We start from the raw sequence: 20498 nt of genomic DNA, 5'->3' as shown, positions 1-20498 counted from the left end.
ATGAAACATATTTCTAGAAAGCACTGTAATTAACTTTAAACACAAAAGATGTTTTATGAAATGTGTTACCTCATTTAGATTGGATATTTTGGGGGATTCTTTTTTAAAAAAATTCTTTGGGGGCTCCTGGGTGTCTCAGTCAGTTAAGTGTCCAACTTCAGCTCAGGTCACAATCTTGCAGTCCCTGAATTCGAGCCCTTCGTCGGGCTCTGTGTAGACAGCTCAGAGCCTAAATCTTGTGTTCGATTCTGTGTCTCCCTCTCTCTCTGCCCCTCTGCTGCTCGCACTCTGTTTCTCTTTCTCTTAAAAAAAAAAAGTATTAAAAAATTTTTAATAAGTTAAAAAAAAATTAAGAAAAAGTTTATTAATTGGGAATGCCTGGGTGGCTTAGTCAGTTAAGCGTCTGACTTTCGCTTAGGTCATGATCTCGCGTTCCTGGGTTCGGCCCCGCGTCGGGCTCTGTGCTGACAGCCAGCTCAGAGCCTGGAGCCTGTTTCAGTCTGTGACTCCCTCTCTCTCTGACCCTCCTCTGCTCACGCTGTCTCTCTCTCTCTCTCCTAGAAATAAATAAAACATTAAAAAAAAAAAAGAAAAAGTTTATTAATTAAACTCTACCCCCAATGTGGGACTGGAACTCACGACCAAAAGATCAAGAGTTGCATGCTCCACCAACTTAGCCAGCCAAGTGCCCCTAATTTTGGGGAAATTTTAAATAATTTTCTGAATAAATTGTAATTCCTTTACACAAGTGCATTCTAATAGAAACATAAGCTATTGTCAGTTATATTTATTTTTTAAACAAATACTTGTATATATATTTTGTTCAAAAAAAGAAAAGCAATATTTTATACAGTTCAAATACATCTCATTGAATTCAAGCCAATACTTTTTCAAGTACAGACTGACATCCACAAAGTTAAACCAGTCATACCATTGTAAGGTATTAAATGATTGTAGATTTCTATTGCTACAACTGCAATAAGTTTTCAATAAAACATTTGAGTGTCTAGTTGTCCTTACTGTGTATAAGAAACATTCAAAGTGTTGAGCCCAGCACGGTAGAAATCGTTCTGAACTTGTCTTTATTTCCATTGTTTGTTCCTTTTAATTGAGGCATTTGAGACTATACAACCGTGATATATACCCTGCCACTACAGACTTTTTACTTAATTCAATTTATCAAAGTGGACAGATTCTCAAAATCTACAGAAATCCAACAATAAAATCTATAAAAACTCATGAATGCTGAAAGTGGCATACCAGAACAAAACATTACAATGGAGCCAAATTTAGTCACTAATGAGATGGAGGAGGAGACCAGAAGAATGTCAAAGATGTATATTGGGGTTTTTTTTGTTTGTTAGTTTTTAGAGAAAGTGAGAGCCAGTGAGCACGTGTTGCGGGTGGGGGGAGGGGCAGAGAGAGCTCCAATGTTAAGCTGTCTCCTTGCTAGGCACAGAGCCTGAAGGGGTAGTTGGGAGGGGAATCTCGATTTCACAACCGTGATATCATGGCCTGGGCCTAAGTCAACATGTGGTCGCCTAAACAACTGAGCTACCCAGGCACCCCCAAAAATGTATGCCCTAAAGTTTCCCTGTGATTTTGTGTTTGTTTTATTATTTTTCTATTAAAAGTTCTTTGTAATTTCTGGGGCGCCTGGGTGGCTTAGTCGGTTAAGCGTTGGACTTTCGCTTGGGTCATGATCTCGCGGTTCGTGGGTTCGAGCCCCGCGTCGGGCTCTGTGCTGACTGCCAGCTCACAGCTTGGAGCCAATTTCGGAGTCTGTGTCTCCCTCTCTCTCTGACCCTGCCCTGCTCACGCTGTCTCTCTCTTTCTCCTAGAAATAAATAAAAAATATTTTTTAAAAAAAGTTCTTTGTAATTTCTAACCTTTTCAGAACCTTAAAGGAAAGTGGATTTTACATAGCTTAATGGAGATGGTTAAGGAATGGGGTGTCTGGGTGGCCAAGTAGTTAAGTGGCCAACTTCAGCTCAGGTCATTATCTCACAGTTTGTGAGTTCGAGCTCCCACAAGGGCTCCCTGCCATCAGGGCAGAAGCTGCCTGGGATCCTCTGTCTCCCTCTTCCTCTGCCCCTCCCCTGCTCTCTCTGTCACCCTCTCAAAAATAAATAAACATTAAAGAAAAAGATGGTTGGGGTTCAGAAGTAATGGTGCACCCCAATTTGGGACCATGAGGTGAGACACTGAAGTGTAACAGATGGAGGGTGGTGGACCATATATGAATTGGAAATGCTGATCCCTCTCTCTTGGCTCAGTTCCTTCCAAACTCTTAAGTCAGTGCAGTCTTTGGTCACATTCCTGCACTATTTTTACTCCTCCATAGGACCAGGACTAGAATATGTGGACACAAAATTTTAGAGTGTGCTCAAAACCTCACTGATTGGGGCGCCTGGGTGGCTCAGTTGGTTGGGCATCTGACTTCCGCTCAGGTCATGATATGGTTCATGGGTTCGGGCCCGCTTCCCTCTCTGTGCTGACAGCTCGCTCAGAGCCTGGAGCCTGTCTTTGGATTCTGTATCTCTCTCTCTCTCTGACCCTCCCCTGCTCACGCTGTCTCTCTCTGACTCTCAAAAATAAGTAAAAGCATTTAAAAAACCCTCACTGATCAAGATAACATTTTAACACCATTTTTGCGAAAAAAATTTTAACATAAAAAAGGCATAATGAACAAAATATAAAACTTTTAGATACAGAATCGACTGAGCCTTGTTACAGCCTGAGGCAAAGGGAAAAAGCTAGTAATTCTAATCTGGTAACAAGAACCTTGTTTTAGTACATTGGAGCCTGAGTTCCAGGCTTGGTTTCTTCCCTTCATTCTCACTTCCCAAAATGACTTCACTCCCTAAACTCTAGATCTGTATCCCATTTTCCGTTCTTGGCCTCCACTACGCCAAAATGTTCATGGAAAGAACATTGGATTCTAGCCCTGGCTTCTTTTTACATTTACGCTCTCATTCTTCCATAAAATTATAATTGGATTCCAAGCAGTCATGGTAAGTGGTAGTGAGGTTGATGATTTGAGGCTCTGGTCCCTATCAATTGCTCTGGAGAAGAGTTCTCAACTTCATCTGGGAGTTTGTTGTTTGACTACAGTACTAATCCCAAGAACTACCTATGCCGCCATCTGACTACATATTTAGGAGTATTATAAACTCAGTTCCTAGAAGTATTCAAAATACTTAGTATCAACTGTTTTGTATCACTTGCTATGTAGTGACTATAGAAAATTCTCTAAAGCTTTTAGCTTGGTGATGGATAAAAGTAAAGAATATTTTGGTATGTATCCATTTCTCAATTTTTCTATTCTTTTTTTAAAGATTTGTATTTCTTAAGTAATCACTATACCCAGGGTGAGGGGGCTCAAACCCACAACCCCAAGATGAAGAAATGCAGGCTCCACCAACTGAGCCAGCCAGGTGCCCCACACTTTTTCTATTTTTAATGTAACATTTCCTGGGAGAATGTGTTAATATGTCAGTTTCCCCACTGTTTTTTCTTCCAGTGAGGTGTTAACAAAATTTTTGTGTTTCATAACTCAAACTTTAGTCATGCTTAACTAAATACGACTTGTATAAACTGAGCCATAGTATCATGAAAAGTTCAAATACAACAAGTAAGCCAAAACAAAAATATTTCTAATTCTTTAACTTTTGGTAAGAGAGTGAGCACAAGCAGAGAAGAGGGGCAGGTGGAGAGAGAGAAAATCTTAGGCACGCTTTTCATGGAGCCTGACACGGGGCTCAGTCTCATAACACTGGGATCATGACCTGAGCTGAAATTGATTCAGATGCTCAACCGACTGAGCCACCCAGGCACCCTCCCCTTTTCTTGTTAAGATTTTTTAATAATACTAACTCTGAAAAATGAAAAAGTTCTAAACTTGCAATTTGACAAAACACCAACATGTTTTCTGTTAAGATACTCTTTCCTGTAATGAGGTTGTGGTTGATGGTTATTGTCCACATTGTGATTTTTGGAGTTCTGTTTTATGGGTGTCTGAGCCTCTTTAAAAATTATTATTGGGGCACCTGGATGGCTCAGTAGGTGAAGATTCTAGCTTAGTTTTGGCTCCGGTCATGATCTCATGGTTCACGGGTTTGAACCCCACACTGGGCTCTGTGCTGACGGTGCAAAGCCTGCTTGGGATTCTCTCTCTTTGCCCTCTCCCCCTTCCCATTCTTTCTCTCAAAAATAAANTGGTTCACGGGTTTGAACCCCACACTGGGCTCTGTGCTGACAGTGTAAAGCCTGCTTGGGATTCTCTCTTTTTGCCCTCTCCCCCTTCCCATTCTTTCTCTCAAAAATAAGTAAACATTTAAAAAATTATTATTTATGTTCTCTGTTTAATTTAAAAAGTACACTTGTCAAAAAGGAAAGGAGAGAAGGAGGGAGGGAGGAAAGAAGGGGCTCGCTCAGCCTTTTGCAAAGTAGTTAACCTATAACCCATATTTTGCCCAGTTTTAGATGAGGAAACTAACTTAGAGAATAAGAATAAACTAAAATCACACAGCTAGGAAACGGACACAGTTGGAATATAAACCCAAGTGCTTTCCCAAAGGTACTAGGATATACGAGGAGTATTACATTATTAAAGCCACATATTTTATAATAAAATATGGAATAAAGAATAATTTCCTGACCTGTAACAGAAAAATGGATCAGATTTTCTGGTGTGTAGACTTGTGCCTCCTCTTGGAGGCAGACTGCTGGAGTGATCACTACTACTTCAGCTTTCTTAGCCAGAGACACAGAGAGTATGTGTGCCTCGTACCTAATTCAACAAAGTTTGGGTTCATTCCTTCTCAACTTTTCTTCTCCACTTTCAAGGAAACTTGGAAATTATTCTGCTTGCTTTAACTATTCTCAAGAAAGGAAAAAAAAGCCTAAAGTAAAATAAAATTCTTCCTTTTATGTTTAAGCGGAATATTTCAAACTATTCTAAACATAGTTATAAAGGGGCTTGGCTGTTCTCTTTAAAAAAATTATTTTCAAATGGAAGAAACTTACAGATTTTATTTTATTATTTGTTTTTAAGAAGCTTTACAACTGATACAAAACAAAAGGGAATATTTACACCTGCTCCTTCTGAACCTCACTTCTGCTTGCAGGGAAACAGAAATAGGCATTTTCAGGTGAATTTATAGATAGTGTGCGTGTGTTTTAACACTACATTTGCCATGTCAAGCACTAGTGCTTGAACTACAAACTCAGTACTCCAAGAGGTTAAGTGGTGCTAGGTCGTGAGCATGCTATGAAGGTGCACACCCAAGTTGCTACATTCCACAGTGTCAGCATTCTTCAGCCACAGAGCGAGGTTAACATTAATTATAAAGCAGGTTCAGGATCTCAAACTCAGTGACATTTCACTACATGATTAGCTTGGCTTCTTACCCGGCACACAGAGCGGAACATAAGACACATCACGCAACGAACAAGAGAACACAGAGGGTAGGAAGTTAATGAACCAAAGGGAAGTCAGTCTGTAGACACTCAGTGTGTGGGTCTGGTCCGGGTCAGCTCTCGGCACCTAACGCTCATTATGTTCCAGCAGTGAAGGAGCTCCGTTCTGTTCAGAAACCAGTGGGGCAGAGCCTTTGGCGACAGCTGCCTTTTTTCGAGTGGTCAGACATAGAGGGGTCACTGTCTGAAGAGTCTGACAGTTTGTTGCAAAAATCCTCCCTTTTTAAGGGATTTAATCAGCCTTGAACCCCTGCAGGTCTCCTCTGCTTCTCCTTATCAGTTCTGGGGTGTCGTCAGCTGGTGTTAGGCTTAGCAATATCTGGAAGTTGCAGAACCCTTAACTGCTCGCGTCATTGCTTGACACACAGGCCCCTGCCTGACATGAGTGACTCCATCTTGCTCTCTACATAGTTACTTCCCCATTTGTTGTTTACTAGGTGAGAAACGAGCACAAAAGAATAACCTGCCGATTGCTTCTTGGCCTTTTGGCTAAGATCACATGTAAAGATAATCTGCCAAAGGTTACTCAAAGCAGTGCTTGGATTTGAATTCCTGGGAGCCTCGTTCCAAAACAGACCTTCACGATCACTCCTTTTCCTCTCTGCATGCAGAAGCACACAGGCACACGTGTGTGCACCCACATATAACCTTACAGAAATGTGTTTCATCCTACATATTAAAAGCTTGTCATGTGCCTTTGAGGCCTTTACATAGATGCATGAAGGGTAGGGAGAAGAGAGTGAGAGATTTGCTAAAACAAGATGGAGCAGCTAGCAGACTACACAGCATCTCAGGGAGTAACAGGCATGAGGAATATTCCTTGCCTGAGAAACTAGATCGCTGATAAACTAGGAAGAGCTTCAGTTCTTACACAGGAGGACTAAGGGTGAAGGCCAGATTGCCTCTGACCTAGTCTTGTAGGATGTGAAAAATAATTCTTAAGAGCAATGAGCTCTGAAAACAAAATAGGGAGAAACTAAGAAACAGAATGGTGTGACTGTGTTTCACATTGAGAAGTCATATTGAAAAAAAAAAGCCATGTCTCATAAAATAGAGTTATAAATATAAAAAAAAAAAAAAGAGCAATGAGCTCTGAAGAAGGATCTAATGCATAACAATCAACCCCTTAGTTAGCATATAGCAGGTTGGCTGGCCCAGGCTGGTTGGATTATGCTGTTCGCTACAAAGCATGGCCAGCCTTTCAGGATTCAGGGCCATACTGATGGGATTTCTGGTCATAAATAATTTTTATGCCATGATCTGTGATAGGAAAGGACTCCAATTTTGTATCTCACAGTATTTAAATTAAAGCCATCTATTCACTCCACAGTAAAAGAACAAAAAAAGGGGCGTGGGGGAAGGAGCTGCCACCAGCAAAGGCTTAGGAACCATAATAACCCTATCTGGTGAGGATTCTTTAAATCACACCTGTATTTTACTTCCCACCACTCACCACTTCTTGGATCTCTTTAAAGCCAGTGAATTGTATAGCCAATCATCCTTTCCAAATTCAAATTTTATTTTTTTTATTATTTTTTAATTTATTTCTAGGAGAGAGAGAGACAGTGTGAGCAGGAGAGGGTCAGAGAGAGAGGGAGTCACAGACTCCGAAACAGGCTCCATGCTCTGAGCTGTCAGTCAGCACAGAGCTCGATGCGGGGCTCGAACCCGTGAACCGTGAGATCATGACCTGAGCCGAAGTCGGAGGCTTAATCAACTGAGCCACCCAGGTGCCCCTAGGTGCCGAATTTTTATGTGGATGAATTAATCTTTTTTTTCATTGCTTCTAGTGGATTTTTTGTTTTTTAAAGCACACTACGGAGGCCTTCCTCGTTCCAGTTCTTCCAGGACTTTGTAGTTCTTACGTATTTTCATTTTTATTTATTTATTTATNAGGCTCCAGGCTCTGAGCTGGCAGTCAGCACAGAGCCCGACGCGGGGCTCGAACCCACGAACCGCGAGATCATGACCTAAGCGAAAGTCGGACGCTTAACCAACTAAGCCACCCAGGAGCCCCTCAAATTCAAATTTTATCATCTCATGTTAAGTGTTTAAAATGCTTTCCCGCAGGGGCACCTGGCTGGGTCAGTGGGTAGACCATGTGATCCTTGATCTCTGGGTCCTGAGTTCAGGCCCCACATTGTGTGTATTACTTAAAAAAACAAAACCAAAGAACTTCACTGGCGTTTCTTTGCACTTGATAAAGAGTAAAATCCTCAAATTTGGCTGAAAAGTACTGCAGCAGCAACTCTGGCCCATCTTACCGGCTTCACAAAAGCCATTTTCCATCTTTTCTACATCGTACACCTCCCTGCTTCCCCTTGAGGTGCCAGCCAAGGGTACATGATTCTTCATTTACCAAGTTCTTTAGAGTTAAGAGTCTCCTCATTGGCTCTTCCTTCACCCTTGAAGACTTTTACGGTGAAGACTTATCTTGAAGACTTGTCCAATGAACTTAATTCATTCCTCAAATTTTACCTTAAATCTCACTTCCTCAGGAGAGACCTTTGGTAAGCCTGAGGTGGGACCTGATTCTACAGGGTGGGACAGACCCACCCACTCACCCACTGAGATGCAAATTGACCCATTAAGGTGACTTTTTCTCTCTCCTTTCAAGGCTTACTACCTCCTCACCTACCATCCTAGACCAAGTGAACGGGGTCCATAGGAGCAGAATTCTCCGTTCCCTTAGGGTCCGAGAGGAGGAAGGTGTGGTGGTAAAGCTTTTAAAACCAACCTTCAACCTTACTTTGATCCTCAAGTTGCTCATAAGAATACAAAAAGCAAGAATATGTAAAAGGTTGCCACTGGGAATCAAAAGATCCGTTGATGACAATGGCTTGATTACTGAAGGAAACGCCCTTCTGCTCAAGATCACTCCTCCCTCTCCGAGTCAGTTCTGGGGCGTTGAACTTGCGCAGGCCATTACCGACCCACTTCCGGAAGGACAGCCAATCGCTGCAGGGGCTAAGGGTGCGCCTCTGGCAGGAACCCGCCCTTGCCTGCTGTTTGGCGTTTCGGGATTATTCTGCGTCAGACTCTGGGGCCACAGCCATCTCCCGCCACGGAAGGGCCGAGCCGTCGGTTCCAGGTAAGCTGGGTGGGCTGTCGTGAGGCTCAGCTGAGCAGGAGCTCCCTCAGCATCTTCGGGGCGCCGCACATCGGGGCCGCAGCTCGTCCAAGACTGGGTCTCCTCAAATTTGACGAGATCTTGTAAAAACCAAGGCTTCTTGCTCTCAGACCTGTGGAATCAGAGTAAGAGTGGTGGGCCTGCTTTCATTAAATTATCAAGCAGATTTTGATGTGAACGAGAAATGAGGAGTTGCTAGGTTATCTCCAAAGAATTACTGCCCATGTTTGGTTGAAGAGAGGATGGAGGAGAGGTGGGAAGGTACGAGAATGGAGTGGTAGCCATCGTTTGAGAACCCACTGCTTTGCATCGCCTACACCTTCTGGCCAATTGAAGCATCCATTAACCTTCACAAGCATCTTACAGTTAAGAATTATCATTACAGCTTTGCAGATGAGCCAGCTTAGGCTCAGGCAGGGAAGAATCATTCAGTGTGGGGGTGACTCGGTCGGTTGAGCGTCTGACTTCTTCCGCACTGGTCATGATCTTGGGACTGGTGAGTTTGAGCCCCGCATCTGGCTCATTGCCGTAAGCCTGGCAGCGCAGAGCCTGCTTTGGATGGTCTGTCCCCCGATCTCCCCTCCCCGGCTTGTGCTCTCCAAATAAATATTAGAAAAAAAATAATTCAGTATGGGGTAGGAATCTACTAACAGGTTCCATTTATTCATTAAATACTTTTTGAGCCCCCATTGTATGCCCAAGGACTTCCATAAGCTGGAGACGCATTCCCACCAAGAAGCTTACAGTCTGGCAAAGGAGTTGGACACATTACTTAAGGAATTGCAAAAACAACTGCAGAATCGAATCACAACTATGAGGTATGATTCGATGAGGAGCGAGGTGGAGAGGCTAGGACCAGATCTTGGTGGGATTTTGAAACTTTTCTTTTCCTGAAAGCAGTGGTTCACAAACTATGGTCCGTAGGCCAACATCACCAGGGAACTGAGAAGTACAGCACACCCACTGAATCACAAACTGGGATTTGGCCCAGCAGTCTTTTACCAAGATGTATAGGTAATCACGATGCAGTCTAAGGTTTGGGAGCTGCTTTCTTAAAGTAATAAAGGACTAGTGGAGTGTTTTTAAGTGGTAAATAAAAGGATTCTACTTGTGTTTGAAAAGAATTAGCTACAGAATTAAGGAATTGATTGGAGGTGCCATGATGTTTTGGGGTAGGAAAAGGGCTCATACTGTAATGGGGGGAGAGAAGTGGGTAGATGAATCAAGGTGGTAGCAGTGAATACAAAACTGGTTGTTAACTTTACAGTCTGTTAATGGCTTTATTCTGAAAAGTAGAAAGGCCTGATCTGTGTATGCACTTTGGAAAAGTGGGGCACAATGGTTCCTTGCACTGTGCTTTTTTTTTTTTAATGTTTATTTTTGAGAGAGAAATGCAGAGCTTGAGGGAAGGAGCAGAGAGAAAGGGAGACACAGAATCCGAAGCAGGCTGCAGGCTCTGAGCTGTTGTCAGCACAGAGCCTGACGTGGGACTCCAACCCACAGACCGACTCCAACCCACAGACCGTGAAATCCTGACCTGAGCCGAAATCCGACACTTATCCGACGGAGCCACCCAGGCGCCCCCTGAGTCCTTTCCTTCTACACACTTTCTTAAAGGTATTCCAAGCATTTTTTTTATCTTAGTTCGCCCATTATGCTTTGCAGTTTACTTTTATGTTGGGCAAGAGTCTTAAAACTCTCTTTAGGCCCTCAGTTTTCTAATCTGTGATCCTTCTGTGCAACCTTACCCCCAAAGCTATGCACTCATCTTTCTTAGCGTACTCAAAAGTACCCGTTTTGAAAGTATTAAGCAAGAATTGGAAGTCACTGAAGCCTTAGTAGCTATAATAACATCTAGTGTCAGCAGGTAGGGAGAGTGGCTTGGAAGAGACCTTATGTAGTTCTGTGTTGTTGAAATTTATTACAAGCTGAATGTATTTTAACAAAATCAAAGGTGGTATTTGAAAATTCTGAAACTCCTTTCCTGCGCCTCCAATGTTAATGTAAGAAAATTTCCTACATCACGTTATTACTGTAAGCCTGGTAGAAGTTAATGCCTTTACCAGTCACTGGGGACTTAGCAACCATACAAGACATAGCAACTTTTAGGTTAAATATCAGTACTTTTTATATGTTAAGTGTACACACACACACACACACACGCCTCAGAGATGTTGTGGGATCATTTCCAGACCACTGCAGTAAAGTAAGTCAAATGAATTTTGTTTCTCAGTGCATATAAAAAGTTAATGTTTGCACTATACTGTGGTCTATTAAGTGTGCAATAGCCTTTGTCTAAATAAATAATCAATGCACATACTTTAATTAAAAAATAACTTATTGCTAAAAATGCTATCCATCTGAGTTTTCAGTGCATTGTTAATCTTTTTTGCTGGTGGAGGATCTTGCTTCTATGGCTGCTGACTGCTCAGAGTGGTGGCTGCAGCAGTTTCTTAAAATGAGACCATGAAGATCACTACTTCTATGGACTCTTTTCTTTCATGAATAATTTCTCAGCTGCCAGCTATGCTGTTTGATAGCATGTTAGCCACAGTAGAACCTCTTTCACAATTGGGAGTCTGTTCTCATAAATCTTGCTGCTCCTTCATCATCTGAGTTTTTGTAATCTAAATCCTTTTTTTTTATTTTTTTATTTTTTATTTTTTTAAATTTATTTCTGAGAGAGACAGTGTGAACAGGGGAGGGTCAGAGAGAGAGAGGGAGACACAGAATCTGAAGCAGGCTCTGAGCTGGCAGTCAGCACAGACCATGATNCTCAAGAAACTTCAAAACATCTGTTTTTAAAAAAAATTTATTCTTTTTTTTTTTTTTTAACATTTACTTATTTTTGAGAGAGCATGAGCAGGGGAGGGTCAGACAGAGGAGGCGGAACAGAATCCGAAGCCGGTTCCAGGCTCTGAGCTGTCAGCACAGAGCCCGATACAGGGCTTGAACTCACAAGCTGAGATCGTGACCTTAATGTTTATTTTTGAGAGAGACAGCATGAGCAAGGGAGGGCCAGAGAGAGACACACACAGAAGCAGGGCTTAACTCAGGAACTGTGACATCATGACCTGAGCCACCCAGGTGCCCCTAAACTTCTTCACTTCTTTACCAGGAGTACATTCCATCTCAAGAAACCACACTTTTGTGGCACCTGGGTGGCTCAGTCGGTTAAGTGTCCAACTTTGGCTCAAGTCATGATCACACGGTTCGTGGGTTCAAGCCCCGCATCAGGCTCTCTGCTGACAATAGCTCACAGCCTGGAGCCTGTTTCAGAATCTGTGTCTTCCTCTTTCTCTGACTTTCCCCTGCTTACGTGGTCTCTCTCTCTCTCTCTCATCTCTCTCAGAAGTAAATAAATATTTTTTAAAAAATAAAAAAAAAGGAAAGAAACCACACTTTTGTCCCCATATATAAGCAGCAGTTAACTCTTCATCCATTCATGAGATTCCAGCATTTCTGTCTCATCTTCAGGCTCCACTTCTAACTCTAGTTCTTTTGCTATTCCCACCACATCTGCAGTTATTTCCTTCACTGAAGCCTTAAACCTACAATTTGTTTAAAGAAGAGAAAAAGGCAACTCAGTATCTGCAAAGTACGGCATGTGAAGCACGGGAAAACAAGGTATGGCTGTATATAAAAGTATGTGACTTCAGAAAGATTTCTAAGAGCTTTTGAAATTTTATGAGATAGTGTTATAATACTTTTTATCATACCTGTATGTGTTAAATGGCAGGCACTGTAACATGTGCCTTAACTTTTCTTGTTTAATAATTGCAATATGAGATGGTATTATTCTCCCTTTGTGAAAAGAAAAGTGAAGCTTAGAGAAATTAACTTGACCAAGGACTTGTAACTAGTTAAGTGGCAGTATTGGATGAAAACCCAGTTCTGTCAGATACTGCTGCCTCTCGATTTGTTACATGTTTTTGTCTTAAGGTGCTGGAATCAGTAAACTTCTGTTTTTCCCCTTAAAATTTTTTGGAATAGGGGTGCCTGAGTGGCTCAGTTGGTTAAGCATCTGACTATGACTCAGGTCATTATTTCATGGTTCGTGGGTTCAAATCCCGCTTCAGGCTCTGTGCTGACAGGCTCAGAACCTGGCATCTGCTTCCGATTGTTGTCTCCCTCTCTCTCTGCCCCTCCCATACTCTCTCTCTCTCTCAAAAATAAGCATTAAAATTTTTTTTTAAAATTTTGGAATATGTTATCAAATTTGGGAAAATGTGAATATATCAAATATGAAAAATATAAGGTGGTTTCAGTTAGATGTAGAGGGACGCATAGGATGCCACGGGAGTATGAAGAAGGGACAGTACAGCTTAGTGGGTCTCATGCCAATTAATGCAATGTCGTGTGAGTGAACTCAAATATAATATACTCCTCTTTTACAGCTCTAATTGAGGATGATAGTTCCCTAATTTATAAGGTTGCTTGGGGAGCTTAATTGCAGCAGTGACTACATGAAAGATCCTTAAGTTAGTGGCTGACACATGATAAACTGTCCTAGAGAACGTTTATCTCGGCCTGAGTCTCCCAAAGGAGCAGAACTCAGTCCCAAGGAAAGAAGGGAGGAAAAAGTAATCTAAGCAGCCAGTACCTTGTGCAGGAAGGAGGACATGACATCTGTCTTTAAAAAAAAAAACAGCCAACTGCTTTAGGGGACTGCAGCCAGGTGAAGATAAGGTATCAGGGGCTCTGATATCAAGCTAAGGGTGGAGCACTTTGTCCTGTCTTCTGGAGGGTTATTGACAGGTTTAACTGAGAGGAAAGAGTTAATCAGTTTAAAAAGTGAAGGTATGAGGGATGGATTAAATTATATCAAGAAGCAGTAGGGACACCTGGGTGACTCAGTTGCTTAAGCATCTGACTTCAACTCAGGTTATGATCTCACAGTGAGTTCAAGCCCCGCGTGCCTCTCTCTCTCTGCCCCTCCCCCACTCATGTTCTATCTCTCATAAGTAAATAAACTTAAAAACATTTTAAAAAATGAAGCAGGAGGCAAAATGTAGAACTTGGATAGCCCACACGGACTAAAGGTAGAGGCAGAAGACAGTATTCTAGATTGAAAGGTATTTAAGAGTACTAAGAAGCAAATGTATGTGTCATCGGTGTTTGGATCCAAATTCAAATAAATCTAAAATAGAAAGCTGGGCACCTGGCCAGCTCAGTTGGTGGAGCATGTGACTCTTAACCTCCAGGTTAGTTTGAGCTCCATGTTGGGTGTAGAGATTACTTAAAAAAAGTAAGTCTTAAAAAAAAAATAGCTTATTTGCCAAGAACAATGGTCGCATTGGCTGCCATTTATGTGAGATCCTTATTTTTAAAAAAGTTATAATCCCCGATTTTTAGGTCAAAGAAACGGATTCTTCAAAAAGTTGCATGGGTTTTCCTAACGTTACACACTAAGTAGCTGAACCAGGATTCAGACCAAATGGCTTTTTAATGTCAGTCCTTACATTGTGAAACATTCTCTCCCGTAGCGCGTTGCTATAATGGCTTTTGCTTGTGCAGGCTCAAGACGCTGAGTCAGTCCTTGAGATGGGGAATGATTTAGAAATGGAAGCTTTCTAGAATTATTGCATTTTTCCTATTCTGCTTGTAGGAAGAGTAAGTCTGTATAGTAAAAGAACTTCCTATGGAACACCTGGGTGGTTCAGTCGGTTAAGCGTCCAACTTCAGCTCAGGTCATGATCTCACGGTTCATGGGTTCGAGCCCCGCATCTGTCTCTGTGCTGAGATCTCAGAGCCCGGAGCCTGATTGGGATTCTGTGCCTCTCTCTCTCTCTGCCCCTCCCCTGCTCGTTCTCTGTCTCTCAGGAAATTTTTAAAAATATTTTTTAAAAATTAAAAAAAACCCAACTTGGCTGAGCCACCAGGACAAGGCTAATTTCAAATGTCAAAACCTTGGCCACAATTACTGTTCTGTCTTTGGGTTATGAGGGAGGGGAGAGGAAGAGCAAAAGTTGAGAAAGTGTTAGTGTGGGGAGAAAGGAGAGGATACTGTATTGATGGTAAAATGGCTCACAAACTTGGAGGAATTTGATTAGTATAAAATTGGGTGTGGTGGGTATCTTAAAAACAAGCCATGAAATTTTCTCCCTAACTTTTTTATTTTGATCATTTCAAACCTATAGAAAACTTGAAAAAGGATGTGCAATATACAAACCTTTTGTCCGGATGCACCAGTTTTTAACCTTTTGTTGTACATTTAAAATTATTGAACTGTCTCAAAGTACATTGCAGCCATCAAGATGGCCTCCCCCACCCATGTGTCTTTTTTTTTTAAGCTTATTTATTTTTGAGAGAGGGGGAGAGAATTCCAAGCAAACCCCATACTGTCAGCATGGGACCCAATACAGGGCTCCATCCCAGGAACCCTGAGATCATGACCTGAGCCAAAGTCAAGAGTCTGATGCTTAACCGAATGAGCCACCCAGGTACCCCTCGTTGTTTTATCTTTTAATTCCAGATTCAGTCAGGAATTGCACATTATATTTGTTTAGTCTTAAATCTGAAACTTTTTTGTGTCTGTTCTTGTCATTTACATTTTGGAGAATACATACTGATTAATTGTCTTGTACAATGCTCCACAATTTAAGTCAGACTATTTGTTTTCTCATGATTGGATTGAGATGGAGTATTTTTTGCAAGGATATTTTATAGGCTTTATTGTTGTTTTCGAAATGTAGGAAATGAATGAATCTCTCTGAACTATGGATTCCTGTTTTTCCCAAAACCTCCACCTAATAATTTTAGTATTTATTAATGAGTCTTGTGTGAATGTTTTCATACGTTGGTGAATGTGGTTTCAATATTTTTAACTTTCATGTCTTCTCACCCATAGGAAAGATTCCTAGTCTTGGACCTAAAGCTACTTTCTTCAACAGGAACGTCGTTAAGCCTGACTTTACATCATTGAGTGGGAAGAACAGCAGCCCAGCTAATACATTCTAGTATGCGGTAGACTGCAGCCTGTGGGGTGTTCTTGGCAACAGACTGTAAAGCTAAGGGGAGGGAGGCCGACACGTTTATGCAGGCTATCAACACGCCAGTCCAGTGAAACCGAAAGCTGGGCAGTTTTCAAGGTCTGTGGGAGGGTATCCACTGCTCGCTGGGTCCTGAGCGTTCCTAAAGGACTTAGTACCGTACCTGCCACCATTGTTCACGGCTCCATGGAGTTTGTGGCAGCCCTAGAAGACCTCCAAACAGGGGCCAGCTGTCCCATCTGTCTGGACTACTTGAAAGACCCTGTGACCATCAACTGTGGGCACAACTTCTGTCTCTCTTGCATCAGTATGTCCTGGAAGGGTCTGAATGATACTTTCCCCTGCCCCTTTTGCCGGCATTGCTGTCCAGAAAGGAAGTTCACAAGCAACCCCCAGCTGAGCAACTTGATTGAAATTGCTAAGCTACTGCAGGTAAGAAGAAGCAAGAGGAAGAGGAAAGAAGAGAAGCTTGTATGTGAAAAGCATAATCAGGTTTTGACCTTTTTCTGTCAGAAGGACCTGGAAGTTTTATGTCCACAGTGTAGTTTCTCCACTGATCACCGGAATCACTACATTTGGCCCATAGAGAAGGCTGCTCCCCATCATAGGAGAAGATTGGAGAATTGCATTGAGCCATGGAAGGAGAGAATAGAACAAGTTGAAAAGGTGATAATAATGCAAACCAGAAAATCATTGGAACTGAAGAAGAAGGTAGACTACAGGAGGGAAGAAATAAAGTCTGAATTTGAGCAACTTTTGTTGTTTCTCAAAAATGAGCAAGAAGCTGTTCTTCGGCAATTGCAAGATGAAGAAGTGGACATTTTAACGAAACTAAATGAAAACCTAACAACATTTTCAAATCATCTTTCCACATTAAGATATCTATTAAAGGAGATTGAGAGCAAACATATGAGGTCAGAGTTGGAATTGCTAACAGATGTTAAAAGTATCTACCATAGATATAAAACCTTGAAGTCCCCTGAACCGTTTTCATTCCAGTTAAGGGAATATGGTTACCATCTTCCCCCACAATATTCTGGCCTAAATAAAATTATCAAGCAATTTCAAGTAGACTTAAAGCTAGATCCTGAAACAGCACATCGTAAGCTTATTATCTCGGAAGATAGAAAAACTGTGCAATATGGAAATAAAATACATAGCCTACCTCATAACCAAAGGAGGTTTTATCTCTGCCCTGCTGTTCTGGGTTCTGGGGGTTATAATTCTGGCAGGCAGTATTGGGAGGTGGAAGTGAAAGACAAGCCTGAGTGGATCGTTGGTGTCTGCAAAGACTCTCTTCCCAGACGGAGAAGGAACCAGAGTCAACCAATTTTAGTGCAAGATGGATTATGGGGTGTTGGGCGATGTAGTCAGAATAATTACATTGCATTGGGTCCTAAAAAAATTAATCTTCTGCCAAAAGTAATACCCAAAAAGATTGGCATTTTTTTAGACTGTGAATTGTGCGAGATCTCTTTTTACAACTTGAGTGATAGGTCTCTTCTCTATATTTTTAACTATTATTTTACAGAAACGCTTTGGCCTTATTTCTATACTGGAACTGACTCAAAACCTCTTAAAATCTGTACAATAACAGATTCTGAATGGTGATTTATTGTAAAACTCTTAACTTTTTTGTTGTTGGGGTGGTGGACAGAACTAAGCCAATGCATCTATTTTAAACAATTTTGTTGGTTTTTGTTGTTGACGTCTTGTTTAAAGTCCAATAAATTTCTTTGTGTTGCCTAGGTGTTTTCCCTTAAAATGTATATAAGGCCTTTATTAAAAGTATCCATTACCATTCTAGGACCATGTGATCTATAAAGGTAGCCACTTTGAACTTTCACCTGTTTATCTCAATATTTCTTTTTAACATGTTTTGTTTTTTGTGTTTGTTAGTCTTGACTTAGTACTAAGGAAAATGAGGTAATGCCCCCACCATGTACATACCCCATATACTTATTAAATGACATATACACACAACAAATCATTGTCCCTCTGTTTCCATTTGGACAGTGTACCCTGTAGCTGTGTTCAACTACCATCCTTCATTTGGGGAACTGACCTCTTCTCAGAATCCTTTTTATTCTATGCTTTCTTTCTNAATGCCCCCACCATGTACATACCCCATATACTTATTAAATGACATATACACACAACAAATCATTGTCCCTCTGTTTCCATTTGGACAGTGTACCCTGTAGCTGTGTTCAACTACCATCCTTCATTTGGGGAACTGACCTCTTTTCTCAGAATCCTTTTTATTCTATGATTTCTAGGCTTTTTCTAGTCTGGAAATTACGTCTTTCAGTAGATAACATGTAAAATTTAGAGCTTGTATCAAAAAAATACTGCTGAGCCTTTGGGTTTGTATTGAATCTAGATCACATTGGATAAAATTCGCATCTTGACAATATTGAGGCTTCTAATCCATGAACTAATTTATTTGACTCATCTCTGCAATGTTTGTAGTTTTAAGCATACATGACTCTTACATTTTTTGTCAGATTTGTTCATAAGTAGAGTCTATTGGGTTTTCTACTAAGATGATTTTGTCATCTTCAAAGAAAAACATTTATTTCTTTGACACTCTAGGTTGTTTTCCTTTTTCTTGCCTGATTACACTAAGTAAGACCTCTAGCACAATGGTAATTTCTTAACATTTCATGATTGGTATTACCCATCATTTTACTGCTCATATTTCCTTGATTTTTATACTTTTTTTAACCTAACTTTGATACCTCCTAGTATTTACATAAAATAGTTTCCATTCAGCATTAAATAGCAAAAATGCTGTCAATTCAGTATTATCCGATCCTTTCCCCACTGATATTTATTTAGGTCATACTTTTTGCAAATAATTTAGTTTACACAGATACTTTTAACAAAATAGACAATAGAGTATAATGAAAAATCATGTATGCATGACCCAATTTAGTAGAACATTGGCATCACCTGTAAGGTTTCCTTTGTGTTTCTCAACCTCAGCCTACACTTCCTGGTCATATCTAGTTCCCTCCACTAATAGTTTGACACTCCGTTTTCTTGAACTTTTGCTGCATATGTTTGTATCCCTAAACAATATGTTTAGTTCCACATGTTTTTTTTTGAGTTAACATAGTTAATTATAACATGGTTAACATACAGTGTTATGTTAGCTTCAGGTATGTGATATAGTGCTTCAATAATTCCATACATTACGCTGTTCATAAGTGTATTCTTTGGTTCCAAGATGTTTTTGAATTTTACATAAAGTTGATTGATCATGTTGAATTTCTTTCATTCACCATTATGTTCATGAGATTCATATTTTTGCTTAAAAGTTGAACTTCATTCTACTGATGGATATTCAGTTTGAAACTTGCTCAAACAGCTGCTATGGAAAATAAATTGGTATTATCCAATAAAGATGAAGGTTTAGGAATTCACTCCCCAGAGAAACCAGATGCATAATTCACTTTGGAAAATAATTTGACATCATCCAGTAAGGATGAAGATTTAGCAATTTCCTCCCCACAGAAACCAGGTGCATAATTTCCAAAGTGCTGTGCCAATTTATACTCCCACTACAGTGTATAAATGTTTTCATTGCTCTGCTTCAATAGTACTAGATTTAACTTTTTACTCATTATAAATGTTAAGTATTTCCAATTTTAATAATTTCTAATAATAGAGTATATTTTTATAGTTTGATAATCATTTCTGTCTCCTATAAAATACCTGGCTACCCCTCTACTTCCATTTTTGTATGAGTCTCTCATTAATTTTTAAGAATTCTTCATATTTCCTGGATTTTAGTCCTGTAGCAATTCTATTCATTGGAAGTATCTTCTCCAAAGTTTATCTCACTCTTACTATGGTGCCTTGAACAGAAGTAAGTTTGATATATTTGATTTTATCACTTTCCTTTTGAGGTTTGGATTCTTTAAGAAATACTCTATTCCAGGAGGTAAACCATAAGAGACTCTTAAATACACAGAACAAACTTGCTGGAGGGTTGGGGGGATGAGCTAAATGGGTGATGGCCATTAAGGAGACAGTTGGGATGAACATTGGGTGTCATGTAAGATGAATCACTGGGTAATACTCCTGAAGCCAAGACCACACTGTATCTTAAATAACTTGAATATAAAAAGAAATTTTAAAAATGTTTCTACTCCAGAAACATTAAAATATTCTATATGTGCTTCTAATCATCCACTTAGAAGTTGATTCTGTGTTTGGGAATAGGATGGGGCTTACCTGTATATTTAGTTGTACATAATGTATGAATAACCAATGGTCACACCACCATTTATTGGAAGGTCTATCATTTCCCTGTCGATTTGCAATGCGACCTGTATCTGACATCTATTATGATCTACTGGTCTATTGGCCTATCCTTGGGTCAATACTATACTCAAATCTTACAGCTCTCTCATTCTTGGTATCTTGTGACAATTTTCATCATCTCTTCAGGCTTACCTTGACAACTCTTGGCCTCTTTCATAAATTTTAGAGTTAGCTTGCCAAATTAAACATAACTTGGAAATTTTATTTGAAATCGCATTGAAACTGTAAATAAAGTTGGAGAAAACTGATAACCTTTATTGAACTGCCCAATCCATGTATTCCTTTACATTAATTTACGTCTTTAAAAGTTATACACTACCACCAGTGGGGTGCCTTAGGTAAAACTAAACATTCTAACTCACATGACTTCCATAGGGCACACTTGACATCAAGATTACTCAGAAGAATAATGAATGTTAATAAGCAGCTTTGCAGCAAATAGCTTCATTAATTTCCATGGGAACTCTCACTGTAGTCCACAAAGCTGCACTTTTGGGTTCCCTGTGAGATGGTTCAGGTAGGAGTAAATGAGACATTGACCAAATGAGGGACCTGCACTGATT

The 20498-nt window shown here is 40.4% G+C and overlaps 1 protein-coding gene and 1 non-coding gene across 3 annotated transcripts; both read left to right on the top strand.

Annotated features, from left to right (window-relative positions):
- The first annotated feature begins 8527 nt into the window (after window positions 1-8527).
- LOC144222259 (tripartite motif-containing protein 60-like) lies at window positions 8528-17409 on the top strand. 2 transcript variants are annotated; one of them, XM_077752753.1, is made up of 3 exons: window positions 8528-8572; window positions 12137-12238; window positions 15462-17409. In XM_077752753.1, exon 3 carries the CDS (start codon window positions 15790-15792, stop codon window positions 17212-17214), a length of 1425 nt encoding a protein of 474 aa, XP_077608879.1. In that variant the 5' UTR covers window positions 8528-8572; window positions 12137-12238; window positions 15462-15789; the 3' UTR covers window positions 17215-17409. The 2 variants fall into 2 exon arrangements, with proteins under 2 accessions (XP_077608879.1, XP_077608878.1); XM_077752752.1 differs by lacking the exon at window positions 8528-8572 and adding an exon at window positions 10086-10228.
- On the top strand, window positions 12609-12693 carry TRNAH-AUG (transfer RNA histidin (anticodon AUG)). The gene has a single exon. It is a non-coding gene; the product is annotated as a tRNA-His (tRNA).
- Window positions 17410-20498: the final 3089 nt, after the last annotated feature.

The sequence above is a fragment of the Crocuta crocuta genome, unplaced genomic scaffold, assembly GCF_008692635.1.
Source record: "Crocuta crocuta isolate KB4526 unplaced genomic scaffold, BGI_CrCroc_1.0 scaffold346, whole genome shotgun sequence".
NCBI lineage: Eukaryota > Metazoa > Chordata > Mammalia > Carnivora > Hyaenidae > Crocuta > Crocuta crocuta.
The sequence above is the reverse complement of the archived record's forward strand: the minus strand, read 5'-3'. Positions and strand labels throughout refer to the sequence as shown.